Source organism: Bactrocera neohumeralis, chromosome 3 (genome assembly GCF_024586455.1).
Source record: "Bactrocera neohumeralis isolate Rockhampton chromosome 3, APGP_CSIRO_Bneo_wtdbg2-racon-allhic-juicebox.fasta_v2, whole genome shotgun sequence".
In the NCBI taxonomy this organism is placed as follows: domain Eukaryota; kingdom Metazoa; phylum Arthropoda; class Insecta; order Diptera; family Tephritidae; genus Bactrocera; species Bactrocera neohumeralis.
This window is the reverse complement of record NC_065920.1, coordinates 35,070,939-35,093,736: the sequence shown is the minus strand read 5'-3', so window position 1 is coordinate 35,093,736 and position 22,798 is coordinate 35,070,939. Positions and strand designations below refer to the sequence as shown.

The 22,798-nt window shown below is 35.7% G+C and overlaps 2 protein-coding genes and 1 long non-coding RNA gene across 6 annotated transcripts in view; 1 reads left to right on the top strand and 2 right to left on the bottom strand.

Moving 5' to 3' along the window:
- LOC126754039 (dual specificity protein kinase splA) overlaps positions 1-22,798 on the bottom strand; it is a 588,793-nt gene that overhangs the window by 36,472 nt on the left and 529,523 nt on the right. The window lies entirely within an intron of this gene.
- Positions 1-22,798, top strand: part of LOC126754054 (uncharacterized) — a 155,289-nt gene that overhangs the window by 90,397 nt on the left and 42,094 nt on the right. The gene's annotated exons all lie outside the window — the stretch shown is intronic.
- Positions 6,430-9,902, bottom strand: LOC126754041 (calpain-B). Its single transcript, XM_050465904.1, has one exon. The coding sequence runs from the start codon at positions 9,664-9,666 to the stop codon at positions 6,922-6,924; it is 2,745 nt and encodes a 914-aa protein (XP_050321861.1). The 5' UTR covers positions 9,667-9,902; the 3' UTR covers positions 6,430-6,921.

The window sequence follows — 22,798 nt, the reverse complement described above, 5'->3', positions numbered from 1 at the left end:
ATTAATTCTATTATTATGTCATTAAGCACGAGGTACGCTATCTACATTTTTCAAAGTACAATTAACAGTCAAACTCGACAATGTTACCCTTTCCTCTTTTTTAAAAAGTCGTATGATTGCATTTGCCCGCCGTTTTCGAATAGAAGTCTCTAGGGTCAAGCACTGGTCGATTAAATCGTTTTATATCGATCTTGGACATTTGTGTCAACATTAACCCAACAAAATATTTGAGAGATCTGTTTGCATCCAAACTTATTCTCAACTGAAAATGTCACGTTTTGCACTATTATGCAAAAAAGTTACTACATAAATGAAAAATATAAAGAAAGTATACCATTGTTTCAAAACAAAACCTTTAATTATTTTTTATTGTTCGTAACTGTATTTATGTAACAGCATGTGCGGCAAATATATTTATAAACACAATTGATCTCGTTTTACATTGAGTTGGAAATGCTTTAAGGTGCAAAACCAATCATATAGAGAAAAGCCGGTATGGCCGCCAGTATGCCGGTGCAAGCCTTTCGAATGGCCTCTACGTCTGCATATCGCTTTCCTTTCATCGGCAAATGCATTTTTTCCGAAAAGAAAGAAGTCGCACGGTGTCATATCGGGTGAATACGGTTAATGGTTAAAATGTGATTTTTGGTCAAATAATCGTCCTTCGAATGTTGGATACTGAGCAATTTTTGGTAGTCAGTCAATTTGTACGGAACAAACCGTGCACACACCTTTCGTAAGCCCTAATGCTCGGTCAAAATGCGATAAATCGATGTTTTGGAGATGTTCAATTCCATGAATTTCAATGACAATTTCGCCTGATTTTTGACGAATTCGCGTACATTTTCGATGGAATTTCCGGTGATCACGGACTTTGATTAGCCCACATGTTGATCGTCGTTTATGTCCTCATGACCACTTTGAAAACGTTGAAACCACTCCTGCACTCTGCTACGGGATAGGCAGTCATCGTCATAAACTTGTTTCATCAATTAAAACGTTTCGGTAAAAGTTTTACCAATTTCAAAAAAAAATTTAATGTTGGCTCTTTGTTCGAAGCTCATTTTCGCACCGTTAACACAAACATACTGACACTTAAAACGCAATAACTTCACTTCCAATCAATGAAATGTCATGAAATTCTCACTGAACAATCGATAAAGATAGCAGATTCTAACGCATCAGTCGACATATAGATGGCGCCACCAGGGGGCGCTAGATTCAAAAAGTCTTGTTTATTTTGGATCGCACCTTGTATAAGAGCTAAGCCAAGTTTTCGCTCAAATGTATCTATTTTAGGCACAAAGATACTCTGCCATGAGCAGAACATGCTCTCTTATTTTCATTGGGATAACTCACATATTGGACTATATATATGTACGGTACAAAGTCACCAGGAAATTCGAAAATCTTTATATTAACTATATGGAGGCTAAGGGAGGTATAGGTCCGATTCAACCCATTTTTGACATACGAACATACCATTATAAGAGAAGTATTAGCCCTTAATTTCAGTTATCTACAGGGTTTGTCCGGAAAGTAGTAGGACTGATTTTCTTCCGCCGCGACTGTACTTCGGAGCGTGCACGCACCGAATGGATTTGGAAGAGGGAGTTCCTAGCTTCCAACGAGCGGCTGGTCAGTTGTCTTCGAGCTCCCGGAGAGTCAGAACAAACATTTTCGCGGGACGTGTTTCTGTGAGTGGTGCAAGCCGAAAATGCGGCGCTCGTTAGAGCAGAGGTACACGATTAAATACTGTATGAAACTCGGTAAATCTGCGACAGAGACGTTTGAAATTATCAGCAGGCTTACCTAGTTGTTGCTATAGCAAGAAGTGGTGTGGCCGGGAAGAGGTCGCTGATGAATGTGCAAATCCAAAGTGAAAACGATGCTCACTGTCTTTTTTGACATCAAAGGCATCGTCCACCATAAATTTGTTCCTCCTGGACAAACCGTGAAAGTCATCAAGAGACTCAAACGATGGATCAATCGGGTCCGACAAGACATCGCAGCTGATTGGAAATTGCTCCACGACAACACCCCGGCTCACACCGCCTTTCTTGTGAACAGCTACCTAATTGGTAAAACTTTCACCGAAGCTACCTAACCAAGGCCGACATCCCAAGGCTTCCGCAGCCGCCCTACAAACCAGATGTGGCCCCCCAGACCTTTTTTTGTTTCCTTGCCTGAAAAGGCAGATGAAATGCAAGCATTTTGAGACGCCAAGGGGATCTAAGCAGCATGCACATCGACTCTCAAGGCTATTGCTGAGAATGCCTCCGTGACGCCTTCAATGCTTAGAAATCGCGACGCAGAAGGAACGTATTTTGAAAGTTTTTAAAGAATTGTAACGATTGGTTTAATAAATTCATTTAAATCGACTCAGTCCTATTACTTTCCTTACGAACCCTGTATATCGCACATTGACTGACATTTTCGGTCAAAAGTCAACTATTGGTACCGGGTTCTAAATATTCGGTACCTAGGGGCTTTAACAGTTTTTATTGGATTTAACAAATTTTCAGTCATAAGGTAGCACAGAATAAAGACATTATTAGAGCAAAATTTTATCTCGTTATATTCATTGCTTCCTGATTTGTGAACTGGAAACTGAACGAATCAAGTGGAATTTAAAATTGTGCTGTATGGGAAGTTTTCACACTGTGACACAAAAGCGTAAGAGGAATGTCACGTATTAAATTTGGTAAAAATCGGATGGTCGGGTTCGGAGATATTGGATTTCATCAAAAAGTGAGCGGTCCCACGCCCATCGTCCAATTTTCACACCAGCTCCCATAAAGCTCTCCCATACCATCTCGGTGGTAAAATTTAAAGCCGCTGGCGTATTTAGTTATTAATTTATCGCGCTTTTAGTAGTTTTTAACAGTACCGTTATATGGAGAGTGATGGGGACTATCCTCCGAGTTCATCTATTTTCGCACTGTCGGTAGAAGTTCTTATAAGATTTACACTCAGCAAATTTTTTGTAGTTTAAGTAGTTTAGGAGATACTTGTTAGAGAGCGTGGCCATGCCCACTTTTTCAAAAAAATTTTACCTTTGCTATTACGTTCCTCTGTATCAAATTTGTATAAAAATTTAGTGCTGATGTTTTCGGTTAATGGCGATTTGTGGGCGTGGCAGTGGTCCGATTACGCCCATCTACGAACTCGATTTTATTTGTACTATGGAACCCACATACCAAGTTTCATCAACATAAGTATCTCAATTTTTACTCCAGTTACATCTTGCACGGACAGACAAACAGTCAACCGGTTTTCAACTGTTCTCGTCATTCTGATCATACATATAGTATATACATATGTACATATAGTATATCTACCTCGCTTAGTTTTAGTTGATACGTACAAACGTTAGGTGACCAACACTATAATACTCTATAGCAACCGGTTACAAGAGTATATAAATCTCTCATGCAATATATTATGTATTTCTAAGCTAGTATATTTTACGTAAATAATTAATATATAAATAAAATACATACAGACAGAGCGCCAGTAACCACAAGAAAGAGTTAAGAAATTTGTAAAATGTATGTATGTAAATAAAAAGTATTTTAAGGAGGAAAAGAGAAAGCTTAAAAATATGAACGTCTGCACTTGATAAGCGTAACCGCGCGGTACGGCTGAAAGAAAGTGAAAGTCTAATGTTGAACATACAATCCATATACATACATATGTATTTTTCGGTTGTGTGTGTTATGTACGTACGTACATAAATGCCTTTAAATCTCTATATTTGTACATTTGTACATTTCCCAGTTGCAACATATTTTGTGGTCGCTGAAGTGTGTATACTGCATTTAGCCGCACAATGGCAGTGAGGAAACTCTAAACGAGTCTAAAGCAAAACCGCTAAATTTTGCTCCAAAGCCACAGATAAATACTGTAATCGTACACACAGTCATTTCTACCCATGTACATATGTATATACATACATATGTATGTATATGCATAGTTAGCTGGAAGTAAGAAAGCACTACTGAAGTCATGCAATTTCAAGGCAGGCTTATTTGCACATTGTATATAAGTACATACTCGTGAACTCATCTCTGCGACTTGATATAAAATAAATTGAGTATTAATGGGTTTCACCTCAATACACGTGGTAATTCAGTCAAAGGGATGCCAGTGAAACCATTTTACCCGAAGGTCTCTTAACAATTTGCCATAAACTCCCCCACATGACATAATTGAATAAAAAGTGTACTGCGTCCTAATAACAATGCTATTAAGTGTATAATATAAAAGATTTTTAAGTTTCAAAGCAATATGCTGCGTGGGTCCAAGCTAGCGCTTTCTGTCATGTGGATTGAAGTGTGTGCGCCACTTTTCTACTATACTGTATGTACATACATACATAGTCATGAGTAACTAATTAGCTATTTCTGCTACATACATATTTATTTGCCAATTATGAAGTCGGTTATATTTGTCCTATGTTTATAACAAAGCAAGCAGCAGGTGATGCTCGTACTTCACTTCGTTTTTAGCTTAGAGATATCGAAAAAAGGTTAACCGAGTATTGAAATTCATGACGCTGATCGTATGTTGTACTATATACCCATAGTTTTGCATAAGTGCGTTAAACCTGTGTCCACCAAGTGATTTGTCCTGAGATCTAATGCTGCCTGAAGTCTACAACTTAAATAATGATTTATCTGAAAAACTAACATGCAGTCAAGATATTCGAATGAAAATGCCGCACAAATATTAGTCATCAATGCTACTTTCCAGAAAACCAAATGTGTGTTACTCCAAAGTAGGAAGTGGCAATTTTTCGAAAAATGTATCGAATAAGAAGTGAAAGGATGTGGTCGGTAAACGGCAGTGTTAATTGACATACTTTTTGAAATCTTGACAATTCCATTTTTGTATATGCTTTACCTATCTTCTTTCGCAAATTTGGCAAAACAATTAAATTAAGCAGGAAATGAGTGACTAAAAATCAATATTTGCTTGCTCTCTCGGCCTAATTACTCTCTTTACTAATTTATAAAATAAATATTGGCAATGATTCATAATTTTACAGCAAATTTGCTTCAAAATAAATTAACAGTTTCTTATAAAAATAGCACAAGGATTGTTTTTTCAGTTTCAATTCGACTAACAAGATTTCGTCGATTATGTGATTGATATTTTTTACGGAAACACCCACCTACAGGAAGATCTGGCAATATTCCTAAAAGTATACAAACCAAAAGTCATTTGAAAATCAAATCAAAATCCACAAAGCCTCAAAAAGTGTTTCTGAACCCTCCATTGTTTATTTGCAAATATTACATTATTGCTTTATCGACGCTGGAAATTCTTAAACAGATTTCTTTGTGTACATTTGAAATTATAAACACAAAACGTACGAAACAATAAAAACAATAAATAAAGTGAAGTGAAAAAAGAAATTGATTGCTTCCGTTAAAGCACCCACAAAAACAGAAGCCGGTATCTAAGTTAATAAAACGTCAAATAAGCCATATGCATACATACATAAGTATGTATATACGAACCAATGTTTATTTGAACGCAGGAACTGAGCAACATGCACTGGAAAGCGAATAGAATTCTTATCATATAAAATGAGTACGGTTTGTTTATTCCATACTTTTGACTTTATGAAAGAAAATTAATTGCCAGATTAAATTGCTATTAGCATGCATCAACTACTCTTATGCCAAGTGACAACTAAGCAATAACAACCTGTACACTTAGTTTATGTATTTATATACATACATACAATGTATATAGTGAGCTTTGTGTTAGTTACTGTATGTATTTATATATGTATATACATATATGTACATATGTATATAAGGCAACGTCATTATTGCAGCCAGCTAAGCACGAAAACCCATCCACATTGTCGGCCTGCTTTGTACTCGCAGTACTAGGCACCGGCCGACACGAAAAATTTGCACTAACGAAATTGCAAAACCCAAACAAACCGAGAAGTAAACAGCAAAAATAATTGCGCTGCCGACTCAACAAGTCATACCCCACACGCGTAGGTGTATACAGGCGGAGTTTACAAGGGAGTGCTACAAATACTTAAAACTCGCCGAGAAGTGTATTTGCCAACAATGAACAATGACTGATGTTGTCGCTAGACAGCTGATAGCGGAGTACCGGTGTAAATGGGTATATATGTATGTATTAAAAGTTATTAAGAAAATGTATACAAATAAAATTTCATGCAACGAGTTTTTTGTTGTATAACAGCTGATATTCTTTGAAGAACGCAGACTTAATCCAAATGATTTAAAAGGTATGATGGTTACATCTTTTTACATATGTATATGCTTATATACTACATATACATATGTATGTAAGTATGTAGGTACGTAGTTGGAAAAGTTTAAAATAACAATGAAAAATACCCAACATACTGCATCCAAAGAAGCACAATTAAACTCGTTCATTACATACATATGTATTTTTGTAGTCATATGTATAAGTACATAGTGTGTAGGTATGTATAAGAAAACTGGTTTTATTTATTATACTAACGTTCATCTTCGAAGTTGTTGCTTAAAGTCTTAAAATTTGCACTCGCTTTGTAGATAGTTTTATATGTGTTGTACATTTGTGTATAATTGTATGTATAAGCATTGAATACTTGTTTTTGTTCCATTCCATTTTCGTGACTTGTTTCGTTTCCTTTCCTTTTCATTATTCATATTTCGTGTTAATTGATGAAATACAAAAAATTATATATTTATATATACTATATTAATATAATTATGACATTTGTAGAGATAAGTAGGTAACACTGTTTATAACTGCAATTTGTATGCGACCGGTAAGCCGGCATAGCTTCTATAACGGCTGAAGCAGAATAGTAACAGCAGCAGTGGCACCGGTTTCAATTTGGCAGCAAGCCCGATATACATACATATATTAGCGAGCTTATGAGTAAGCGGTGCGTTCGAGCCATTCATCCATACTAAATGTCGCCCGATTTAATTCATCCGTGTCGCGCTCGCGGAATATATCGATGTAGGTCTTTGTCTTCACGGCGCACATCAAAAAGTCATCAAAGCTGATTTTCCCCTCGCGTGACGTGTAACGACGTCCCAACGCATTCAACACTCGATTATTCAGGCGGTAACCAGCCGAATTGAGTGCGTCACGCAATTGGAAACTTTCTATTTCACCATTGTGATCGCGATCGTAGAATTTAAATACCGCTTTCCATTTGGCAATGTCGGTGAGTAGCGATTCAAATTCTTCGAAACCCAAATTACCCGATTGGTCTTTGTCCATCATAGCAACCATTGAACGGCAAGCGTCTTTCGAAAATGTGTTGCCATCGATCATTACGTCTCGCAGTGAATGATCGAGTATGCGTTTAAGTTCCATCCAATCCACTTCCATGTCGCTGCCAGCAATACTCTTGAAGAGGCGACGTAAGTTCTCACGTTGTGGATCCTCTTCTTTAGGTGGCGGTATATTTGGTTTAATACGATCATCCACCTCACAATAGCCCACTGAATCATCGTTCTCATCCATGACGTTTGCGGTCTCGGAGAACACACGTATAATGTATTCACCCTCTTCGTTGGGATCAAAGGTCGAGGGCACAATTAGATAATTGCCAGGCGGCAATTTAAAGCGCGCACATACTTCGCGTGTATTAATGAAATGTGGTGAACGTGCCACAGAAGCGCGATATTTGAAGAAATTTAGACCCTGTGGCCGTGTCTCCATGTCGCGATCGGTTAAGTGATAAATCGCAAAACCGATTGTTAGACATTCCATACCACGATTGCGTTTTGAACGGCGATTTTTCTGCATCAATGCAACAATGACTGTACATTTGCCATCATCGTCATCTTCATCAGGATCGGTCAGTGTGATCACATATTGCGGGTTATGCCAGAAAGTTTCTAGAAAATTGCGGCAACCGCCAGCTGTAACACCAGCTGCCCATTCACCTTCAAACATTTTCATTTCCCATTTTCTCTTGCCACTATCTTCCTGCTCTTCGGTCAACGAGTCCGGTGACAAATTACAAATCTCTACGCGATCGAAATTATTAAGAAACTCTTGGAAAGGCATCCAAAATTCGCCGTCTGCGTCGAAAGTGAGTCCCAACTCTTCTTTCTGTGAATCAGGTATGTAACGCCATTCTGCAGAGTTATCACTGAAAGGTCCATTCCATTCGGCATCATTTCCCCACGGATTGCGCATACGTATCATCGGCAATTTACCTTGACGGTTTGGGGTATGTATATCGATCATGCACACCCGGGATATTGAATAGGCATGACCACGTATAAGTCCTTGTGGAGTTTCTGCCTCAAATACATTTGGATCTGGTTCCAATGAGCAACCCATCAAAGAGTTGCGATTCATGGCTTTAATGAGTATGTTGAATAGATTTGGTGGCGCCTCCTTCAAATCATACCATTCAGTAACGCCACCGGTGAAATCTTCCATAGCTTCGCATGTGGTACCGCCTTTAAGCGCCTCATAGGAACCATGTAATTTAGCATAAGCTTTTTCTAATAAAGCGCTCCAGAATTCATTGCGCTCTGTGGAGTGCATATATATCAGTTCTCCACGGTATGTTGGCAATCGATCATCAACCACCACTTCCACCCATTTTCCATACTGCCAGAAGCAAAAATGGAATATACCAGCGTAGTTTTCTTCAAAGCTTTGATCTGGCGGCACCACACGGAAGAACAAGTTTGGATCCGAGGTCAAATTCGCTGCAGCTGCCAGCAGCCAACAGTCGCCCAATTCACCTTGTTGCACATCGAAACGCGAGTAACCATCAACAAAGAACTGTGGATCATCGGCAATTTCGTGCGGACGCAGCCATTCAATGTAACGATCAGGGCGGCGTGAAAACATAAGTGAGTCATTATTCGCTGGAAAATCTGGATCTTCAAAAAATGTGCCATTGTCTAAGCAACTGCTACGTAGCGTATCATATGGCACATGTGAATCATCTCGTCCGCGCAATTCACTTGTCTTCTCTTTCATCCAGAACATATTCTCGCTTTCAGGTACTTTTACAGCGGAGAAGGGTATCTCCGGTACACCTACAGAGGGCTCCTCATCTGGTGATGGTAGTTTCTCATTCGCTGATTCACTTACAATACAACCACCACCACCACCATATGTTGGCATTGCACCATCTGGTAGTGTAGGTATCGTCGGATAGAGACTGGAAGGTGATGTAGGTGGTGGCACACTGTAAGGCAATGGCATGCCAGTTGGCATCATTGGATAGGGCAGCGCTGGCGCCGCCGCCGATGGATACGCAGTTGGATATGGCGCCGTTGGGTATGGTGCATACGGTTGTGGCATGCCAGTCGGGTAAGGCACATTTTGTGAAGGTTGCGGTCCCAAGGTCGGATACAGCGATTGTCGTGGGGGATATGGCACAGCAGATGATGGTGGATATGGTGCTGAACTTTGAATTCCAGGCATTTGCGTTGGTGGTGTTGGCATGCCATAGCTTAAGCGTACTGCGTTTGGATCTGGCGGTGCAGTTGGATATGGCAGCGCCGGATATAGACCCGTTTTTGGTGTTTCACTAGCACTTTGTTCATTTTTATTATAGCCAAGTGCGGCTAAATTCACTAAACCAATTCCAGTGGAATGGTAGTTTTTTGGAAAATAGTTTCTGGGATCGTACATTTTAAATATTTTGTATAATTTTAAATTCGATTTCCCCTTGTTTTCTTTACTTTTGACACTAAATCGATACGAAAGAGATTCACTCGCACAGACGTTTCACTTCATCAACTGCTTCCATACACTAATTTCAACGCATACTACGACAAGGCATCGGAACTGCTGCTGCTGTCTGACGTTAGAGAATGGCTGACTGGCTGGTCGTGCTAAGTTAATTCAGTGTTGCATTGCGCCAGCAAGAATTTACTCACGAACGGAGTATACAAAACAAAAATATGTATAAAGGTTGTTCGTTCGTTTGACCGTTTTTAGTTTGTTTCTTTTTTCTCTTGCTTTTCGTTTCGCAAAGCTAAAATTTGTTGACAACTCGCTCTCTGAGGAGAAATTGGTGAATCGTCTTGAAAGAGAGAATGTCAAGCATAAATGTGACGCAGAAATAACATGGATTTGTGGGGCTTACAGCAAAAGTTCGGACATTTCTCAATAATTTCAGAATAAATTCTGCATGTACATGGAGTATATTTTAAAATGTTATGCTCAAGTTTTCCGCTTGAAATTAAACAAGCCTATAAATATAGTACTATTTTAGTATAAGCCCTTTCAATGCTCGTTATAATAAATACACTTTTCATTTGCACAACAAAACAATTTCATTTCGCTTATGTCAATTGCAACCCTGTGCCTCGGACTGCATTAGCTTTTTACACACATATGCAATGAAGGTTGAAGCGACTATGAGTATTTCATATATCTGTGTGTTTGTTTAAACATTTCATTCGCTTGGCGCTCTTGGGGCTAAATTTATTGCCATTCAGCTGAATTTTCAGGTTATTGCTGTTGCTGTAGTTGTTGTTTATGTTAAAGAGAAATACATGTGACTCACTGAGTACTGCCGGGCCGACGAATCATATAATGCGCATATGTCATTACACATACATATGTACATATAAAAACAGTATGAGTATGCTCAGAAATACGTATGTATGTATATAATATATCGAAGCGCAAATTTACCCACTTTGGAAAGGCACAGAAAGCATATGGAGATATGTACATATATAAAATCAACAGCTGAGTTTTAATAGAAACGAATTCCAAAACAACGCAATTATTTTCATGCAATAAAAAATAATTGGTTAATAGATACATACATATGTACATATGTATGTATATACATGTGCATGGGGTGTGAGGCCATTTAAAGGAATAACTAAGCACATGCAGGTAAGTGTACATACATACATGTGTTCGAATAAACTTTTATAAAATGTTAAATATGCATAAGTATATAGTATATACATATGTATGTATTATTAAAAAGTAATGCCACTTTTCGTTGTAATTTTATAACTTCAGAACGGGCTCACCTAACCAAACCAAATCTTTAGGCTTTGTTCCGACTATTTAGTAGATAGTTTATGTGAAGTTTGCACAAAATCAGTCGAACGGCACGAAATAAAGCTGTTGACCCGAAACTTGTACTGAATCTTGCACGGCGATCACGAATACGTCGTCCTGTTTTGGCGGAAATTATGCTTTTAATTACAACAGTCAGACTGATTATAGTATGTTCTCATACATTGGACATCTCAAACTTCGTAGCTCTTTTTGAGTCATGTTCAACAATACAATTCGACATTTCAAATGACATCTTTTGGTGCTACAAAATATTTTTTGTTTGAATAAATGAATTTGATGCTACAATAAAATTTTTTTGTTACTTCACTTTGTACGTAACGAAGCACGTCCAGCGCCAATGTTATTTACAAAAACTTCAGCATACGTACATATAAATGAATTGGGTATATGAACAATTTGATTAATATACATACATACATACAAGGTGCGTTCAAAAGTACACAGGACTTTAAAAAAAATCAGAACAAATGGCTTTTTCGGCAAAATCAATTTATTTTATTCAAAATAGTCTCCTTAAGCTTCAATACAGCTGTTTGCACGGTCCAAAAGTATGTCGAACGAGTGTTTTAGCTCGTTGGCCGGTATGGCCGCCAGTATGCCGGTGCAAGCCTTTCAAATGGCCTCTACGTCTGCATAACGCTTTCCTTTCATAGGCAAATGCAGTTTTCCGAAAAGGAAGGAAGTGCCATATCAGGTGAATACGGGGAGTGATTAATGGTTAAAATGTGATTTCTGGTCAAATAATCGGTTGATGAATTGATGAATTCACGCACAGTTTCGATGTAATTTCCGGTGATCACGATTTTGATTGGCGCACATGTTGATCGTCATTTATGTCCTCATGACCACTTTGAAAACGTTGAAACCACTCGTGCACTCTGCTACGGGATATGCAATCATCGCCATACACTTGTTTCATCAATTGAAACGTTTTGGTAAAAGTTTTACCAATTTTAAAACAAAATTTAATGTTGGCTCTTTGTTCGAAGCTCATTTTCGCACCGTTAACACAAACATACTGACACTTAAAACGCAATAACTTCACTTCCAATCAATGAAATGTCATGAAATTCTCACTGAACAATCGATAAAGATAGCAGATTCTAACGCACCAGTCGACATATAGATGGCGCCACCAGGGGGCGCTAGATTCAAAAAGTCCTGTTTACTTTGGAATGCACCTTGTATGTATATGTATAGACCCCATTAGGTGCATTCAGAAACTTACCCTCAAAACCAGTTTTGAAAATTTTATTTTCTTTTATTTAAAAAAATAATAAATTAGTGGAATTTTCAGAATTCGTCAGAAAATATTTATTTTCTAATATAATAATAATAACTATAAATTATTAGTTTATTATCATATATGTAGCAAATTAATTAGCAATTGGCTTTTCTATTAAAACCACCCGAAATGAGATACTTATATCTGACATGAATTTAACCGTAGAAGCTAAATTTAATATATTGAGTTGATGTGCAAAACGTCAACCAGAAGATAGGAATGGGTAATATTAGGGATATGAGGTTTAGAGCAAGGTATAGACCAACCCCAATCATGTTCGCCGCTAAACCATTAACTTAATAAGGTCACATATTACTAACAGAATAGTATGATCTTTGAGTTTAATTATGGAACCTCACATACCGTCAACAGGTTTTTATCCGATTTATGCGTAGAGATATGCTGTTAAGAAAAAACACGCTTATTAAATTTAGTTAAGGTAACTAACATATTGGCCGATATACATATGTACATAAGTATATTATTATCAGAAAATTAGTATCTCCGAATTTCAACTATACATATGTATATCTCATACATCGACCGATACTTGCGATTAAAAATTGCAATAATAATATGTATATATGTATATTTATTAGAAGGTCCCACTTTTTAAAAATATGTAAACCAAGGGTGCCCCTTATTATTGGGATTCGTTTTATCGACTTAACGGACAGACAGACAGATATCCGAATTTCAACTTGGCTCATCATCCTGAACATATACATATATGTACATATGTATATATATGTGAATAAATGTATATACATATATATAAACCTATATGGATTTCAATTAGTTTAGCTGATACAAGCAACCGTTAGGTGAAAAAACTATTTTACTCTGTTAGACATGAAAAGTCTTTAAAGTAACCGGAAAATACTTTCGAATTAAACCGATACTTCTGAACTGGGAATCAGGCAATATAATACGGGTTAAGAATTAAATCTCGCAAATGGCAAACGGACTAAATTTTTAAATATATTTCCCATTTTAGAATAATTTCTGCTAAGTTTTTTATCCAAATTATTCGTACATATTTTTACATCAACTTCAAAGTACATAAATCATACGCCATGCTGAACGAATAATCATTTTCGGTATGTCATTGACAATTGTTTTTTATTGAAATTAGTTTTTTACAAACAAATTTGCTAATAATTTTTATTCCCAGAAATATGGTATGAGAAACATTATTTGATCACTAGTGTATAATATAATTATTTAATTTATAAGTTACATTTTGGCATTAATAATTAATTTAAATATGTAATATGTATATTCATGGAATAGATTTTATTGTTCAAGTTTATTAAGAAAATAAAGCCCCACTGACACTCATCCGTTATTATTGAATTTTTTATGAACTAGTGATGGCTGTACAGCAGCTGGCGTATGCCGATGAGATTGATATCATCGGCCTCAACACCCGCGCCGTTAGTTCTGCTTTCTCCAGGCTGGACAAGGAAACAAAAAAAAATGGGTCTGGCAGTGAACGAGGGCAAGACGAAATATCTTCTGTCATCAAACAAACTCACTCACTCACTCACGTCACTGTTGACAGTCATAACTTCGAAGTTGTAGATAATTTCGTCTATCTTGGAACCAGCGTAAACACCACCAACAATGTCAGCCCAGAAATCCAACGCAGAATAACTCTTGCCAACAGGTGTTACTTCGGACTGAGTAGGCAATTGAGAAGCAAAGTCCTCTCTCGACAAACATTTGGTATAAGTCGCTCATAATTCCCGTCCTGCTATATGGTGCAGAGGCTTGGACGATGTCAACAACGGATGACTCGACGTTGCGAGTTTTCGAGAGAAAAGTTCTGCGAAAGATTTATGGTCCTTTGCGCATTAGCCACGGCGAATACCGCATTCGATGGAACGATGAGCTGTACGAGATATACGACGACATTGACATAGTTCAGCGAATTAAAAGACAGCGGCTACGCTGGCTAGGTCATGTTGTCCGGATGGACGAAAACACTCCAGCTCTGAAAGTATTCGACGCAGTACCCGCCGGAGGAAGCAGAGGAAGAGGAAGACCTCCACTCCGTTGGAAGGACCAAGTGGAGAAGGACCTGGCTTCGCTTGGAATATCCAATTGGCGCCACGTAGCGAAAAGGAGAAACGACTGGCGCGCTGTTGTTAACTCGGCTATAATCGCGTAAGCGTTGTCTACGCCAATTAAGAAGAAGAAGTGATGGCTGTAACTCGAATGTCTTTGTTTGTATTAGAGTTATAAATCACTATCTGTACGTAAATAAAAGGAAGTTAACTGTGCTTTTCTAATTTTCAATAGAGCAACTTTTTACACACCTTTACACTGATTTTTCACACTGAGTCCTTAGTGATATAAAATATTTATTATATTGCTCTATAACTTTTTTTAAATTTTTAAATACAATTTTCGGAGTAAGAATTTTAGAAATTAACATAGGAATTAGTTTTAATTATAGTTTTCAACAATTGTATACGGCCCACTAATACTTACTAAGCTAACTTCGGTTTACCAACAACATAAGGTGTAGCGAACATTGCCTTGTACAAATGAAATAGCATAATATACTTAGGATTATATTACTTCATTGAGCTATCAACATAAGTATGTACTCTCAAAAATTTAATGTACATATCTATTTGAATAATAAGGAATCGAAGTTAAATAGAGCGAGTTAAGGAAACGGTACAATATTCACCCATAAAACACAGTTCTAATTAAAGTCATGAAGCAGTAATGTATATGTACATACATACATACATATGTATGTACTTAGGTATTTGTAGAGACTCAAGAATTTAGAAACTTTTATTCACAACTTTCAATTTTATTACAAATTCTTAAAAATGTTGACACCACAAATAGAATTGAATTTCGCAAAACCTTTTATCTATTTTTATTCAAAACAAACCTGAATGGCGAGAAAATTTTAAATACGCATGTACATATGTATTTGATACGAATTTTGTATGTATCACCAAATGCGATGTGACGTTTTCTGTATTCTACGATCGAATTGCTTTTAATTGTCGCGGCGAATTCGTTTGTCTTCGTACTATTGTTTATTAGGCTTCGCTTTTTGCTTGTTTCCTACGAATAAAGATGTAAACAAAGGCGGCAAACGATATGAAAAGTGTTTAGAAAATGTTAAATAAATATGCGCCGAATTGAAATACAGTTTAGGTGTTCCCCTCCATATACTTATATCACCAAACAATTCATTCGTCTTTCAAAACACGCGCTGTCACATTGAGTTTGTCTATACTAAGCGATCTGTCTGCTTTCTTTTATTACTTCTTATACCAGCATACCAATCGTTGCACAAAGATATTAACATCGTAATAACGAAATGATATAGTAAGTACAAGTCCATGGGCTGTAGACGTTAAGTTTGAAAACGGCCGATTTCATATTGATCAAAGTTATTACGCCGTATTATTAATAAACTATGATGACCTTGAAAAACCCGTGCGGATATGGTTTTATGATAAAAAGCGAGCTCAAACGCAGACTCAGTTGTGCATTGAGGAAATGAGCTCAAGTTCATAACTGATACTGATATAAACGCCAAAGCTTAAGCTTACTTTTATGAATTGATACGAATGAGTTTTAGATATAAACGCCAAAGCTTAAGCTTACTTTTATGAATTGATACGAATGAGGTTTTAGAAAATATCTCACAAGTAATGCATATGGACCCCGTGAGTTTTGTTGTTATCCAATATTTTGATTTCTGTTTTTTAATGGCTCTTTTTGTTATCAGAAAACAAGGAAAAACGTTGACTTCGTCTGCACCGAAGCATACTTATACTAATTCATTTTTATAGCAGTTATATATATATGTATACCTAATTCTGTATAGATAAACAGTCTACGGTGCCATTTCACGGAAAAAGTTTTGCTAGTTCTTTCTGGCCACGTTGTTTGATATAAATAACTTTCATGTTGAATTAACGGCCAGTTTGTATGACAGCTAAGTATATATGTATATTCTATGTTGCTCTGATCCGAACAATTTTCGTGGATTGTGGTGATGCTTGGGTTTGATTCGAACACACCTTATTATTGCAGTCCACTCACTAGGAACCCACAGTGTTTGATTTCGAGTACAGTGAAATTCCCACTTACGGACCGTCCTTATAACTGGGCAAATGTCACGAACACAACGTTTACATTAGTATTTTCATACAAAACAAAATCCTATAACTGGACATGAGCATGTTCCAATGACAGTGACACTAGAAAAAGACTAGAAAAGACTTCATGAAAATTGTAAAAAAAATTGTTTACAATTTGTAATACTGGTCTTCTTAATTCGCATTAATTTGTGTAGTTTTGCGATAGTGTTTTTTAAAACAATACGCAAAAAGATCAAAGCAAGCACTTGCGTTGGCGCCTTGTGTTCAACGGGCCTTCATTCCTTCTGTCTGACTTTGGCTCGCATTCATTGGTTACACTTTGAAGCATTCTCGGAACATGTTTTAAGATTCTTCGTTGTCCACATCAACATCACCAATATCGGCAAATGTATCGTGCATTGGGCATAAAAGTTCGGTTGCACCTGACGGCAGGCTACCTTACTGGTTTTGTTTTGGAATTATTTTTATTTATTTGTACCTTGTTGACGACGACTTTTTTGCTTTGCGTTTTGTATGCATTTTTAAATCTTTAGTAGCTTTTTGGCTTCTTTGCTGGTGAAACCCAAACAATTGACTGGTTAGACCATTGTCTCCGTCACTGCGTGCAGTTAAATGAGACCAGCTGTGAAATCATATTGCTTTGATTGTGTGGGCGCTGAGCACGTACAAAAACATTACAAAGTGGGAGTGACAAAAGTGTGGATAGCCAAGCAAAGAGTTGACGCAGATAGTGAGCTGCCATTGATGGCTGGCATTTATTATGCATAGTCTATTGTACATATCTATATATATGTATGTACATATGTATGTAAATAAAAGCGCATATTTTAATACATTTGTATACATATACATATGTAAAGCAAAAATATACATATGTATGTATGTATGTGCAAACGTCGTTGAATAAAAACAAAGAAAATTTACTACGGTTATTCTAAATGCTCACTGGCATAATGGAAATGTTGAATAATTTAATAAGCGTATTCAGAATTATTCACATGTTTCGCTTCCTGATGATTTTTTTCTAATTGTATAATATTTTATAACTTTTACTATGGATTGGCAGCCAGTATCTGAAAATATATTAGAGCATGTTTTGACTTTTTAATCCGCATCCTCAGAACTTGAATTGAATTGTTGCAGTAATCGTTTTTACATTGAAATATTTTTTAAAGCTTTACTATATATGTATGTACATACATACATACATATGTAGTTATTTAAATAATATATAGTACACATGGACAAGTCTCAATATTTAAATATTTTAGCGCGATAACAATACATACATATATACAGAGTTTATAGCTAGCGCCTACCCAAGAGGTAAGGAAGTGTAATTGATTAAATCGCCGCTTATATTGTTATTATTCTACAAGTATATACACAGATATACATATACCAGGAAAGCTGAAAATTTGGTATCGTTTTTGTAAGTTTTTGTTTTGAAGTCATTACGAATAAATCAAGATTCTTTGCAGCTAGTCCGGACATTGAAAATACTATTCTATTACTGTAAATGAAAGTTTTTCGATAAGAGCGGATAATCTAGAATAAGCTAAAGCTCTGTGCAAAGTTTGTACGGGCAAGCCCACAATCGTCCGATTCACCAGGGGTAGTTCCCCACGACTCACTGAAAATTAACCAAAATGTAATGAATTTGGTTTGGAACTGTTTCCCCATCCATCGCATTCTATTTTCAAAGTTAACTGATCCCAGGCCTTAAGAGAAAAAAATTCCGAAGCTGCGTTAGCAATAAATCAGTTTAAAAATTAGAAGATCGCCATCGATGGCATCTACATATTTATTGAATAACAAAATCGAATTATTACCAAAAGTGTTATTTATGAGCAAATCCCAAATTATTGATTGAGGACTTGAACAAGATCAAATCGAAAATTGCTGCAGGTTTTCCTGTGAATTTTCTGGTCCGAAAGATCTATGTATATTTAAAATTTATTTTTCAGGGGACAGTGTATATTTGCAGCTCTAGCGCAGTGCAATGATAATGATGCCACTCAATCTGAACTAACAATAAAAACTATGTACCGACAATCTGTAATATAACGTGTGATTTGGAAAAGAGTGTGAGTATGATAACACAGTCCGGTAGATTAAGCTCACTGGACGGGTATTTTCGGTAGTCATTAAATTCATTTTGAAGCATTAATATCAACAAGTTATCAGAGCTTTTGAAACATTACTCTAAAAAGGACGATGACAGAACGTGTCAACGTTCATTTTAAGAGTGATGTATTATAAGATAGTTTAATACGATATTTTTTAGCATGTCTGTAACAGTTCTCCATATGTACATAGTATGTACTATATCTGTAAAACCACATTTCGTTCAGATTCATAACATACGAATACAATGACATTTAATTGACAGTCGCCATCAGAAAAATAAGATTGACTTATGTATATAATTGATTTAAATTAAATTCAAGCAAGGCAATATCAATCCAAGCATTCCTTCGGCGAAAATAGCGATAACGCACTCACCTATTGACATTAGTGGAGAAATTCAAGGAAATGTCGAACTTAACAATAATTCATTTGTGTAATATATTCGAAAATAAAAGAGGAAGTTAAATTAAATATAATGGGAAACATTAAGCAACATGTTTAACTGTTAACATAGACTTTTTACGGCTGGTTTAACTTTATGGAAGTGTGTGATAACCATAGGGCAGATTTTAATAATGTATGCCTTCGAGGGTGGGGATTTGCCGTGAAATAACAAAATTGTACATTGAACCTTGTTAATCGGGAACAACAGAAGAGATAAGACCATTTCTGAATTACTACGATTTAATACAATTAACTGACTCAAATATATTCTTTGTTGCTTTCACATTCAAACGTTTACCTGAGCGTATTAGTCATTAAATGTTTATTGATACTCAAAGTTGCTTATAACACCGGTCAACAAAAAAAATATTTTTTTTGGGGTTTCTGTTCTCATGCTTGAATTCTGATTCTAGGCATTGAAAAACATTTAAATATTAATCTTTAGTTCTTTAAGTTTGCTTTGGGCTGATCTACATCGATAAGTACATATATTTGGGGTTTAATACGAGAGAGCTAATATGAGCATGAAAGAAATACAAAAAATATTCAAATAAAAAAAAACATATTTTTTATAATATTTTTAAAAATATTTTTTTTTCTTATTTTGGTCATAGGAGAAAAAAAAATTTAACATGAAGATGTCAGACCCAAAAATCGTGTTGACCGGTGTAATCAAAAACTCACGTTTGACGCATATTGGATCATTTCGAAAATTGGGTTTTAGGCATTATCTGAAAGTATTTCAAGTACTTTTGGAAATTAAAAAAAATAAATAAAAAGCATTGTCGCCTTAGCGAAACCTTCAAGACTATCGTTCATAAATATCAAAGACATGCCGAAAAACCGCATTTCTGTTAATATCTGAGATAAATATGAAAATAATGAATGTAATTAGAGTAATTAGTGTATTTGAAGACATTGTGTAATATTAGGGTGCGTTCGAGGTGACAATCACGACAGTAGTGTTGCACATTGATCAAAGTACCACGTTCTACGCGAATTTCTGGCGTTTTTTATAACATTTTACATTGTAGTCAGATCTGACAAAAATACTAAGTTTTAGGTGTTTAAATTAAAGTACCAAGATATTATAGTTTGGTCATTTAATATATGAACAAATTATGGTATATTAAAAGAAATAACTTTTGGCCTTTCAGTACTTAATAAAGCGATTTAAACTTGCAAGCTCTCAATTATTAAATCTTTTTAATCATTTTCAAGTGAAAACTAATACTAATAAAGGTTGTACGTACCACCTAAAACTAATCGAGATAGATATAGGGTTCTATATACATACATATATATAAATGCTCAGGACGACGAGTTGACTGTATGTCTATCCGTCCGTCCGTGTGCATTTTAACAAAGAGTAAATATAAAATGTTGTGTTAAACTTAAAAGAAATATTCGCTAAAACATACGAATTGATGAAGAATGTTTATGGTGACGATTGTATAAGTCTGTCTCAAGTCTATGCGTGGATTACATGATTGAACAATAATCGTAAGGATTTAAATGGCGATCAAGGGTCATCCATTAGCTAGCAAATCGTACTGATTGGGAACAGGTCGGTGAAATTATTAATATTGATGCAAACTTTACTACAAGCACGATGGCTGAATTCCTCAGTAAAAACACTATTTGGAGAATTTTAACTGAAGATTTAGGGATAAGAAAGGTGTGTGCGCGATTTGTTCGACATGAATTAAATGAAGAAAAACAAGTTTGGAAGGACTAAGTTCAGGTTAATTGAACATTTCATACTCTTGCAATTTGCCAGGATCAAAGCCAGTATTTGGGTCTTTAGGTGCAAAGGTTTGTAAGTTATATGCGATATGGGCAAGTTTTCATCCGATTTTTGCCGATATACATATGTGGTATAAGGTCGAGTGCATGTTCGAAAATCTTTCTATAAGTTAAAGGAAGGCTAAAGAAATTATTGATCCGATTCAACCCATACTTCTCTCCTATATATTATACATATCTCACAGATTAACCGATATTTTCGATAAAAAGGTGGTTTGAATAGTTTTGGTCCAATTTGGACAAGTTTTGGTCATAAAGTGGCCTTCTTTAAGCGCACTATTTGGGCAAAGTTTCATCCCGATACATTATTGTTGAGTGCATAGTTATGGCACTTTATACATTTTCGTTCAATTACGATTACGCTACGAATTCGTTCTCATTTTTGTGCCAAGAAACACATTTACCAAGATTCATTAAAATATCTTAATTTTTACCACTTTATGATATACCAGCCATTCAAACAGTCGAGGTGCTGAACAACACTCCTATAGTATAATTGGCATAAAGTTCCATATGTTGTTTGAATCTAACGGAGTATATTTTAAATAAATAAAAACATTAAAAGATTATATGAAGTGCATTATACTCCACTTCCAAAACCTTCGATTACTTTAGAACACACCTTGTATTTAATTCTTTCAACATTCGTTTTTTTCTGCAACTCAACTACAAATACAATTCAAGAACATGTTTATTATAAAACTCTGATTTGCACAATCTACACAATGTCATTGCAATATACTCTTCATTGTAAAATAAAATCAAACGTTAAAATCAGATGAAATGGAGAAAATTTCAAACGATGTAACCTTCATTTGGCCACTACTGTATGCAAATAGTTTCTGTTTGTGGATTAATGTGCACTTAAGTACTTATATAGCAAGTACGTTGACTTAAGCATTCGTTAAATAGCAAACATAGACACTAAATGATATTCTTCTATGAACATCAAGTGCTATAGACTTGAATAAATTCATTCATGTATCTTCTTCAATGGAGCAAATGTTCGTGTGTTTATGTAAATAGATTATCAGTTTGTGTATATGATGTACTTAAGATATCAAGCTCAAAGCAAAAGTTTTTATTTTTAAGTAATCACTTGGACACACACTCATATGCCTCTATGCGGTTAGAACAGCTTCGTAAATGGATTTCAATGGAATATCAGTAATTTTGAATCCGTCCTTCCTTATCTGGAGATGGAGAGCCACAAATATTGATTTGCTTTAAGTGTACTCGGTTTTTAGCTATTTATTTATATTTGCGTAAAATATAAGTATGCGCTTATGTGATGATTCAGATTTCAATACTTGATTAGATTATATAAACTACTGCTGTTAACCTGCTGGGTCGGCATCTTTGCGTATGGAAAACGTGAGCGGCTACAAGTTATTAAAGCATACAATTAAAAGCACTTAAAGGAATGAGACGCAAATTAATATTTACATTGCTATTCCAAGTAATGAATACATACACTGTATATATGTATACATATACATATGTATATACAAAAAGCATCACGTTTAAAAGTCAAATCACTTAATTACTATTTTCCCAGTAAAGCTAAGTCAACATTAAGTATACAAAAATTTAGTTTATTCAATACAAAGTTATTGATCTGCTGATATTGCTTTCCTATTTGCCTTGACTTATGTAAGTATTTGCTTGACTCTTTTGTTTTGATTCCCAGTTTTAAATTCCTAATCAAATGGATAAGTATGTATATACTGATTCCTGTACATCTTAATGTAAACGGTCCAACAGACCGGGGGTCGAACTGAAAATATGCTTTCGATATTGTCTTAACAGCTCAATTGAAAAGTCAGAAAAACCATACACAATAAAAGACATTTTTCAGAATTCCTTTTTCTTATTCCACATAATTCCCTTCAAGGGTAACATACTGATT

Coding starts and splice junctions, on each gene's coding strand:
- LOC126754041 (XM_050465904.1), bottom strand. CDS start 9,666: ATGTACGATCCCAGAAACTATTTTCCAAAAAACTACCATTCCACTGGA.